The sequence below is a fragment of the Cynoglossus semilaevis genome, chromosome 16 (genome assembly GCF_000523025.1).
Source record: "Cynoglossus semilaevis isolate Cse_v1.0 chromosome 16, Cse_v1.0, whole genome shotgun sequence".
In the NCBI taxonomy this organism is placed as follows: domain Eukaryota; kingdom Metazoa; phylum Chordata; class Actinopteri; order Pleuronectiformes; family Cynoglossidae; genus Cynoglossus; species Cynoglossus semilaevis.
This window is the reverse complement of record NC_024322.1, coordinates 6,241,681-6,252,982: the sequence shown is the minus strand read 5'-3', so window position 1 is coordinate 6,252,982 and position 11,302 is coordinate 6,241,681. Positions and strand designations below refer to the sequence as shown.

Below are 11,302 nucleotides of genomic sequence, written 5' to 3'. Positions count from 1 at the left end.
GCTGAGTGAAAGAGAAGCACACGCTTAACTCATTTCCTGCAGGCAAAGGAGATAAAAAAGTGAAAAATGAGCTTTTGTTTAAGGAGCACATTCGCTGTGGTTATTTGAAAAAAAAAAAGAAAAAAAAAAAGGTTCTCCTGGGGTAGGATTTGGTTAAAAGCGATTGAGTCCTGCGGAGCCCATGAGGGATGGACGTGATGCACTCACTGAGCTGAAACCAAATGAAACCACTTCAGACCAGTTTACATGTGGCTCTAATGACAGCTGGCTAAATCACATTGGGTTAATGAAGTTAGGGAGTCTCTAATCGAATCTGTGTGATCCGACAAACAAGGCATCTGCATGTGTGTGCGTGTGTGTTTGCAAATGACTTTGTGTGTGAGCGTGTATGTGTTGATAGGTAAAGGAAATTAATCCACATGGATCCAGATGAGCCGCAGAAATGATGTTTACACGTTCTTGATGCAGAATAAAACAAATTGTCTTCAAAATAATCTTAATGAAACTGAAAGATGTTAGAAATATCCAACAGTACATCATCAAAGAAAAATATTTGTAATATTATATAGAAAGCTATTCTAGTTTAAATTATTATTAACTCCTGTTTAGTTGGACACAACCATGATATAGTTGCAGGAATTGAAGAAACACAACAAACAAACATTTTCTCATACGTCAATGGTTGCGATAGATAATGTGGGTTGATGTGTTTGAAAGTTGAATTCGATTTTTAACACAATAAACACAACAATAGTGTCTTGCTTTGCTAACCGCTATAGCTATTAGCCATTAATTTGACAGGAAGAGACGAGGATGCATGATGGGAAGTAACAGCTCCACATACTGTACACAAACACAGTAGAGCTAAATAACAGCATAACACCTTTTAACAAGCTGAGCCATGCACAAGCACAGTGATACACACACACACGCACGCACACACACGCAACGACAGTGATAAAAATATTCCCCCCTCCACTGCTCTGATTAATAAAGGTCAATTAGCAATTATAATTTCCATATTTAATCAGTCCCCTGTGGTGTCGCTCTGTGGCCTGAGCTCTGACAACTGCTCTCTCTCTCCCTCTTATTTTCTTCTGACTGCAAGTTACCATTAAGTGTAAGGATATCTTTGCCCTGCAATGTCAGATGTCCTGCTGGACTGGAAGACGAGAAAAGAAAACAGAAATTCAGCCTCTTGCGGGAATGTGGGTCATGAGTAAGGCAAGGCTAAAGGGTCAACATCCGTGTATTGACCTGGGCTTCAGTGAACAGTCAGGTGTGCAGCAGGTGAATGGTTTTTGTTAGTGAAGGCATCGCTGGCCTCACTGGAACCATAATTTATTTTAAGCATCTTACAGCAATCTTACCTTAATTTCCAAACTTGTATAATGTGTTAATTTTAGGTTGTAATAACTTGTCATTATTATGTATTAGGTGTTCTGTTCTCCTATACTGCACATATACTACTATGGTTTTGGTTGAAATGGCCACAGGTATCGTTTATATCCCTTTGTCCGGTCCTTCTGGAAATGTGTCAGACGTTGTCTTACTCAATAATCCCACCCTCTGCTAAAGACAAAAGACAAAAGAAAGTTTTCACAGGTTTATGTAGAAACTGCTGTTGTGACTCTGCATTAACAGAAAAAAAAAATCATTTTTGAGCTTTAATCAAGTTCTCTGACTAGTTTCCCTCTGGCTGTTGTTATTTTTTCTTAGGTTGGGGAAAATCAAGGAGTGGGTGGACAGTCACGACCCCGGGGCCCTGGTCATCCCCTTCAGCGGGGGCCTGGAGAGTCGACTGCAGGACCAGAGTGCAGAGGAGAACCAGAAGTACTGCGCAGAGCAGAAGACGCAGAGGTTAATTAGCATTCAGTCTCCCCTCACTTTATTATCAGCTGTGTCCTCCATGCTCTCCTTTAATTGCATGTGCTGATAGAATAATAAATGGCAGAGTAATTACCATTATAAAGCAAAGGATCCCTCTTCTTACCGAACAACTCAGTCAAAGGGTTTTCCTCTAAATTAAGTTTTTAACTGTCATCTGTCATCTGTAGGTATAATTACAACTTGGGCATTCTGAGTTTATTGTTCTTGCGTGAAAACCTCTACGGAGAGGGGAAATTGTGACAGCGGATTTTTTTTCCCCTCTCACTCGATGCAGGGCGAGGCATCAGTGGAATTCTTAAAGCGGCTAAATGAGTCGACGAGCTTTGTAATTAGTCAAAGAAGTCATCGGAGAGTTGAATGTCTTTGGTGGAAGGAAGTGACCCGTCTTATTCCAACTGATGAGTTCATATGGCATGAGGAGGTGAACCTCGACTCAGAATCAGGAGAAATATATAATAATACGCTGTGGAGAATTTGGATAAATCTATTTCAGTTTTCATTTGAGACAAATATTGAGGACACGATAGTTTAACTGGAAGTGTTGGTGGACTCCCCAAGGATAATATATATAAATAAAAATAAAAAGAGGAGATAAATTCAAATATGTATTTTTGAATGTAAACTATTAGCAAAGTTAAACTGAAATTGTTTCACATTATTGGAGTTTCCCTTAAGGATCAAGTTGAGACACTAGTTTCCAACCTTCAGCGCCCTCTTGTGTAGACTGTTATTGCACCTCTTCAGAGTGACACTTTTACAGAAATGGCTTCTAATCTCAAAATGAACAACACTTTCGTTCCTAGAAAACATAATCTCATGCAAAAAAATTACCAAACTGTGGAATAAATGAAGACAATATTGAAATTGCCTTCCTAATCCCCCAGTACAACATTTTTCCAATCCCTGGGGGTCCGCCCCCTACTTTGAGAACCAAAATGTCAAAAATACGGCCTGGGGGCCGAAATCGGCCCGCTTGGCAGTTCAGTCTGGCCCGCTTGAAGAATTTTGAAAATAAAAAAATACACTTCAGGTTTGAGATATTTTTTGAAAAATTATATTTCATTAAATATGAATAAATAATAAATATCTAAATAACTTGTATGTTTTTGCATGAAAACAAAGGGGAGACCTGGTTTGTTATTTATAGTTAATTATTATTACGATTCCACTGCTGATGATTGTGCTGGTCCGGCCCACTTGACAGCTAATTAGTTTGCGTGTAGCCCGTGAACCAACATGAGTTTGACACCCCTGGTTTAGACTCAGCTTCCCTCTGTATAAGATGGAAATGAATTTCGACCTGTCCACAGACGGTGAGTCACTGAAACCACTGACTTCTAGTCTTCTGCCATGTGTTTTACTGCATGTCAGGACAGGACTTAAACACCCACCTCTGCCACTAGATGTCGCTAAACCCCACTGAGTGTACATTAAGCCAACCCATGACTACATTTTCTCTCCACCAGTGCCATGAGCAAGATCATCAAGGCAGGCTACGCAGTTCTGCAGCTGGAGTACTTCTTCACCTGTGGACCAGACGAGGTCCGCGCGTGGACCATACGGGTAAGAGTCACTTCACTGCTGTCCACATATACATCACAGGGACAGTGTCACGCACAGACACATACAGTATATACTGTATATAAATAAATACTGCAGCTACACATAAGGGATTACACCCAGGGTCCCAGGTTCCGGCCTGCTGGCAGCCTCTCTGATATCACACATTTTCCAACTTTGTCATGGTTGTGCGTTAGCTGGTCATTACAGGCCGAGGATAACTTCAATTACTGCTGGGCTGCTCAACAGTGAAAGTGGGGGCTACATTGATTGAGTAGGGCAACAATTGATTTTGCCCATTACGTCCATGAGAATGTTTCCATCCTGTGCAGATCAGCCTGCCCTCCTCCTGCCGCTGGAGATAAGGAGCCCGTGCATTGTGCCTGCCTAATCTGTGTGACGGAGGCTGTCTGTGCCAAAATTGATGTCGCTTTTCATTCCACTGTTTGCGGGCCTTGCTGGGGGCTCCTCCTCCCTGTGTGTCTCAGTTTACCGAGCCCGGCCCGCCAAGACCTTTGTGCAACGTGATCGTATAGGGCTTACATCAATACAGATGTTGGCTTTGCATGCTGTTATTGTGTTTTCTTCTTCGTTCTTGAGTAAATAGAAGAATCGAGTGCAGACACAATGAGGTACTGCACCACAAACACAAAGAAAACTCGCATGTAGAGACTCTTTAAAGCTCTTAAAATAAATAGAATAATAATATACATTAGTAAAATAAATTATAAAAAATGTAATTACTATATATACTACACCAGTAGTGCTTATAGATATTTCTCTAAAGAAATGACTTTATTATATCTGCAGATTTGGCTGTAATTTAATAAACATATTTTATTAGTTACCACTAGTAACTAGTAACTAGCGGTCAATTAGTCTGGGCACATTTTAACTTGTCATCTTTAAGAGTCGCAGCCCTGGCCCTGTTTCTTTATTTGAAGGACACTGTCTTAGGAGGGGCAAGAAGTACATTTTCCTGACAATAATAACAGAAACTATAATGAATAAATAGAAATAAATAGAAACATAAAATTAATTTATAAGTAAACCAGGTATGGACTTAATCTTTTGCAATGTCATCCTCCTGAACTTTTTGTTTTCTTAAACCCTAACTCTGACCCTAATAATGGCATATGAAAAAATATGTAGACTAAAGCTCTTCATAAACAAAAAACTGTTCTCAAAAACAGAAATTCCATCAACAAAATGTAACAGTTTAAACAAACTGACAGTTGTTGTAGATATTCTTTCAAAGCAGTACCTGCTGTTTAGGACCAAGATCGCAGGATTTTTTATTTTTTCCAACCAGACAGAAGATGAGCTCACTCCTCTGTTAAACACAAGGCTCACTACATTGAAGTCTAATGACATCACCCAGGTTCACGCACACACTCATCCCCGCATGAACGATGTCCTTGGTATTTACCCAGAAAGTCTCCCAACACTTCAAAGGCGTCCTCAAAAACACACTCGTCATCGTCGTCCTCCTCCACATGACAGATTACGACCAGCCTCGATTGTATGTGAGATGCATTTAGTCAGGTAAGCATCAGTGAGTAACTGTATTAAGCCAATACATCTTGCGTTGTAAAAACTACACTCTGTAATGTCGTGTTCCTAAGTCCTTTACCATGGTTTATTAGGCAGCCTCGAGGTGACCATTATCTATCAGCCTGCTCTGCATGGCTCTTAACTAGGACAATGTGCTTCTCTTGTAATGCACCGAATGACGAAAAAAAAAGGTCCCTTAATCTATTTTTCTCCACACAGACAAACCTTGATGCTGATTAATAGCAGTTTAACTCACAGGCACTCTGTCAACCAGATTGCAAAGAGATGATAATATATTGGGGTCATTAAATACACATCATTCTTTTGGCATGAAATATGTTGACCCCAACCTGATTATATACATAATTAAAAGTGCTCAACACGAGCACAGAGCTGAGGAGCCGCGGAGCTGAGAGCAGGTCGACAGGCAGGAGTCACACAGAACACAGAAGAACATTTATTTCACCCCTTTGTCTTTTCAGTCCACTCTTATTTTATTGCATTGGGATTGGATAACTTATCAGTGAGTAATGGACACATTAGAGACTAAGACATTTTTAAGAAGTATTGATTCATTTTTAGTTCTTCTCAGATACAGTTCATGATATTTAGGTAATTGATGAAACATTTTTCCACCCACCAGTTTTTACGTATTCCATCTTTTATTTTGCATCTTTTCTAGGACTTGTGTATGGTCAAAAAGTAAACATCCAAATATATATATTCAAATGTTTTATGCCATATAATCACTATGGGGTTATGAAAAATCTTAGGTTTGTCAAAAGTCAAAAGGAGTAAATTAGGTGGAAGTAAGGCTCAACGATGGCTGAGTTAGCCCAGAAGTAGCTAAAGCTAGCTTGACAAGTGATTTTAGCCAATACTGTAAGTTATATCCCAGAAATGGAAGAGTTTAGAGCTAGTAACAAAAATCATTGTTCAAATGTAGCTGAAATAGATAAACATTTCAAAGAAAATAAAATTCAACTTCAACCAAACTAATTGACCAAACATCAATAAAATGCTTCCCTCCTAACTTGTTCAAAGGAATAATTAATTCAAAAGAAACCCATTTTCAAACACTAAAATCTGCCAGTTCTACTTTTGGCTCCTGAACCAAACTTTAGACACACTTCTCCTCCCACACTGTAGCATTAACCAAACTCTGTACAACTGTGAGGCCTGGTGATAAAGTCTGTATCACTTTGGCCTTTCTCTGCAACAGCAGCTCTTGTTGCCATCATGACCAGAGAGTTGGGCAGCGACCCACAATGAGACAAGATTGCTTGGACAGAAATCAATACAACCACGGAATGGGAATCAGAAGGCATTGATAGCAGTTCCTGGGTCCTTATCAGGGCCCGGCTGCTCTAGCAGGGCACGGCCGAGTGGAAAGCTATCCAGAAATCAGGACTGAGGCAAAGGACCCCCCCCCCAGACTGAAAACACCCCAGAGTGGTGTTCGCTATGCTATCAGCCTATCAAACACCATGTCTCTTGCATGCTGTAATCCATCTTCTCCAAAACAATTCATTTGTCCTCTCTTTCCTTTTTTCTCTCTCTCTCTGTGACAGAAAGGAACTAAGGCTCCACAGGCTGCGGGCAAGATCCACACAGACTTCGAGAAGGGCTTCATTATGGCGGAAGTAATGAAATTCCAGGATTTTAAAGAGGAAGGCAGTGAGAACGCCGTCAAGGTGAGCAGTCAGGGTTTCGGAGGAGATGAGGGGAAGTCTCCTGTGATCTGTGGAGCTGACAGTCGCCACACTGCTCCGTCTGCAGACGGCTCCTCACCTTTACTCAGGGGAAGAAATTACTGCACACACTCCAGCAGCACTCCTGACAAGCCAGCTGATTCTGGCTCTAAACACTGCCATTCTGCTCCAGCTGTGCATATCTTTATCACAATGTGTCTTAACTGGCTGATGGTGACTGTGTGCAGCTTTTCAGACCCAGAGCGTTTCTTCTCCTCTTCAGGCATTCACCAGATCTATAGACTAGGCCGTTCACCTCCGGCTCACCGCCGCCACTGCAGCCCCGTGACAGTGATTTAAAGCGGCAAGTTAAATAAAGTGTAAAATTCCTCGTATGAGGAACTGTTACATGGCGGTGTAGCACGTAAATGGGACTTGAACATCTCACTTCTGGTGATAGCACGTGTTTGTTCCCACACTTAACTGAGCCGTGGGTTGTTTGTGTGCACGGCCCTGTTAAATTTAATCACTGGTTTCATGGTAAATTTGTGAGGACACCAAGCGGGCACCTGCTGAAGCACATAGGATGAGAACGCTTCACAACAAATTCATTCACATTAAGTTTTCACGGGCTATTATATGATTGATATTCAACGTTGCGTCGTATTAGTCAGTGATGTATGAAGAGATACAGTTTTAAAGACCTGTCCATGCCCAAAAACAAGAATTAGCTACAACTCGGCCTCAACTTTTTTGTGACGCTGTACACCTCCAAAACGTTGCAACAAATGTTACAATTGTGCAATATTTGGATCCATAAATTATTTATCTAAAGTATAAAAACTTTTTTTTTTGGCAAAGTCGATTCAAATTTGGTTCATGTTCTACTTATTTAAGTTTGAACTACATTCTGTGAGCCCCATTGGTGCCACCTACTGGACACTTTTTCCATGGTAAAGAGATGTCCCAGAAATGTCCCAAACACCTTGAAAAAAAAATGACAACAGAGGGCAGTGCCACTGAATCTTTTAAGCCCTATTAAGTTGGAAGTGCATCCCTTGAGTCCCTTTAGTGCCACCCACTAGACATATTTCGACCATAAACTACATTTAATTTAATGATGGTGATGATGATGACGATGATGATGACTATTATGGGTTGTCTTGGTTAGATGAAGTCAGGAGATAACCTGACTAATACAGTGATGCCCCCAGTCTCTAAGCTAATGCAATCACAGTGACACAGGAGGACCTGCAGGGAGCACTGTGACAACATTCAAATCCCCAGCCACTGTTCAAGATGTGTTTCTTTTTTCAATAAGCATTTAATATTTTAATGCAGCAGCAGTGTATTGTCCACACCCCTCATGAGCAGCAGACAGAGGCTGAAAGCGTGTGGGTCTCTGGGGGTTTGGCCATTGTTATCTGAGGTTCTGATCTGAGTGTCAGCTCCTCACTGCATGCTCTTTTACTAATCCCTTTTTGAGCCTCATAAGAACATGGAGCATTTCTGACTGTGGTGTTAAGGTCCCTGCTACTTAATGCCAGTAGTGGGAATAGGCAGAGTGAATGGGGCCAGTGTACGAGGATATCACATTATTAGTAATCATATCTGCTTAAGCCAAGCTTGCTGCTCCAGATGGCTGCTTTCAAGTGCAAATGAACCAGTTAGACATGTCTGGTTTAATACATACTCAGGAATCACAAATAGCCATTGATTTTCCTCCTCGCCCCCCCTCCACCCTGTGCCCCCTCCACTGTTTCTGCTGGTATTGAGCTTGGATTAAATGGTCTCCTGAGTCTTTAAGGGGACATTGATTCTTCTAATTAATTGTGCGCCGTGCAGAACCAGAATGCATAAACCTGTCCATATTAGCACTTCAAGTCAATTATTTTCAGTGTGCCGCCACGGAGACCAAACACTTACTGTATTTACAAAAGAAATGTTAGAACTTATTTAGTTTCCTCGAGACAGTGCCGTCATCAAAGCCTTATTACCATTTTGTGCTTGTGTACATGAAGCCCAAATGAGCCGGAGAGGAGGATTATTTCTCTCTGTGGGATTTGTAGTCACCCCTCGAACAGTGTGTGTGTGTGAGTGTAGTATAGCCACACTTGTTTGGACAAAAAACCATAGTCCTGCTGACACTTTGTCTTTTTGTGGACATTTTATAGGTCCCCAATAAGTATTTTGTATGTTTTTTTTTTTTATGAAGCTAGGATTACAATAAGAGTCAGATTAGAGTTAGGGTGTAGATTGAGATTAGGCATGTATTTAGTTTATCTCATAGTAAAGAGATTGAACCCATTGTGTATATGTGAAGCGCTGAAATTGGACAAAAATGCAGATATTTCTAACTATTAAAGGAAAATAAAACCTTCTCTGCCCACCTGCAGGTGACGCTATTAGCTCAGACTGAATATCTTTGTTGACTTGACTGTTATAGTACATTGTTTTTTAATCTAATCCTCTTCTTCTAAATAATAAATTTGGCTTTTTGAGATTTGTTTGGATGATCAATGAGTCGAAAAACTGCACTTTCCAACCCAGACAAATGTTAAATGTTAAAAGAGTTAATGCCTTGTGGTGTACAGTAACTTAAAGAACTAATCCTGTTATTGATTCGTTGGGTTTCAAAGGCAGTTGACATGCTTTAACTTTCATTACTGCCACCTGCTGGGTGTAGGCTTCATTTGCAAAAGTAATGGAAAGAGAAACTAAGAAAAACTAAGGTTTGGCAGACGCTCACGGTGACCATCATACACTGGACCAGACATTGAGGGTTTATTCAGGTGTGATTTTTTGGTTTATGTTTTAGGGAAAATACCAGCAGACTCTATCTTAAACGTTAATTTAACGTCAGTAGGTTTGTTAGTTAGACATCGGACATATATATAAATGAATGTGTACCAACATGAACTGCTGCTGAACTGACGTTTTTGTCAGGACTAATTCAACTCATCAGGAACCAGTGCTGTTGTTTTAATGCCTACATTATTACAGCACAGACGAGTAGTTTTATGGGCCACAACTGTCTCCAACTAAAACTAGACAAATGTACACAACTCTCAAAAGTGTCTGCTGAAAATGTTTTTTGTCTGTTGGGCAATTGTTGGCTCTTTATTCTGTGCCTCTCTCTGTGTGTGTGTGTGTGTGTGTGTTATCTTACAGGCAGCTGGGAAATACAGACAGCAGGGACGAAACTACATTGTGGAGGATGGAGACATCATCTTCTTCAAATTCAATGCACCCAATGCACCAAAGAAGAAGTGACGCAGGAACAATCAGTTTGTTTATGTAACTGACTGTATTGTTAGCACCTCCTCTGGCTGAGGCATCACTGCCACTTCATTTTCCCTGGACCTGTGAGGCTCCGGTCCCTCCTCATGTGCCAAGGCGCAGGTTCAGTAAATTCTGACAGCTTTGCTATTTAAGATCAGGATCAGCCCCCACTCCAAATTGTAGCAGCATTTGAAGGAGCGTATTACTCTCCAGATACTTCATTAATCTCCATCACGGGTGCCAGCAGTGACACAGCTGACAGCGGGGACAATGCCACCTGCTCCTCTCCCCCTGCTGCAGATAATGCATGTTTTACAGTAGCCCAGATGTCTACACTCAATAAAACATTTGACAAAACCAGCCTGTGTGTGTTTTGGGATGTCTGTGTCGAGTGCAGAGCTGCATGGGGACAGTGATAGCAGTCCTGCCGTCCACTGATTAGAAAATTAAAAGACACAGCTGACATTGACTGTAGCACAGTGGGGACAGTTATAATTAAATCCTTTAAGGTCACAGGATGAATGCAGCTTCATTTGGCCGAAGGAAGCCGGTCACTGAACGTGAGTGTGAGTGAAAATGTAGAAAAAACATTTTATTGATGTCATTCATTTATATTACTGTATAGATGGTTATGACATTTTACCTTGTTGTCTGGAGTGAGACAGACTGAATATTATGGTTCACATTTTTTTCCTTAAAGCGAACTGAGGTCGTAGTGTTATGTATTAAATACTATAGTAGTCAGGAGATGTGAATCACGGCATATTAAATGTGTGAATATTATTATTCATTCATTCATCTCCTTCCAGGTCTGTAGGTGGCGCTGGAGCCAATTTCAGCAGTCATCGGATGAGGACGGAGTTACACTCTGGACAGTTGACTAGTCTATCACAGGGAGACATACAATACCATCAGTTACCCCTGGGGATGGAACTGTTGACCTTCTCGCTGTAAGGCATGACAATTAATCACTCTTCAAATGTCTGACCTTGAGTTAAACGGACAGTACCGTCATGTTGTTTTGCTGTTAGCAACAACCTGAAAATGTACGTGTACGATTGTTTTAACATTAGTTTTTGTGACTAAAAAAAGCCAGGTCCTTCCTGTCTGATATCCACTTTAAATATTGGTCTACCACATCAGGTTGTTACGAACAGTCAGGGGTCGATTCAGGAGGTGGTTATAACGAGGCTAAAGAGACGTATGTGGCTCAGGAGCCACGGTTTAGTGACCAAAAAAAAAAATCACTTAAAAAGCCTTAAAAATATTCTACATATTTACAATATATTTACAATGACTTCTTCTGTTATTTTTTTATTTTTATT

At 40.8% G+C, this 11,302-nt stretch overlaps 1 protein-coding gene across 3 annotated transcripts in view; it reads left to right on the top strand.

Moving 5' to 3' along the window:
- Positions 1-11,197, top strand: part of LOC103391853 (obg-like ATPase 1) — a 46,217-nt gene extending 35,020 nt beyond the window's left edge. For 2 of the 3 annotated variants that reach the window (XM_025063981.1, XM_008328288.3), the window contains exons 8-11: positions 1,720-1,860; positions 3,357-3,453; positions 6,576-6,698; positions 9,867-11,195. In XM_025063981.1, the coding sequence (XP_024919749.1) occupies positions 1,720-1,860; positions 3,357-3,453; positions 6,576-6,698; positions 9,867-9,968 (463 nt within the window). In that variant the 3' untranslated portion in view covers positions 9,969-11,195. Of the gene's footprint in view, positions 1-1,719; positions 1,861-3,356; positions 3,454-6,575; positions 6,699-9,866 lie in introns of all 3 variants that reach the window. The other variant, XM_008328287.3, reaches the window with a different exon arrangement.
- Positions 11,198-11,302: the final 105 nt, after the last annotated feature.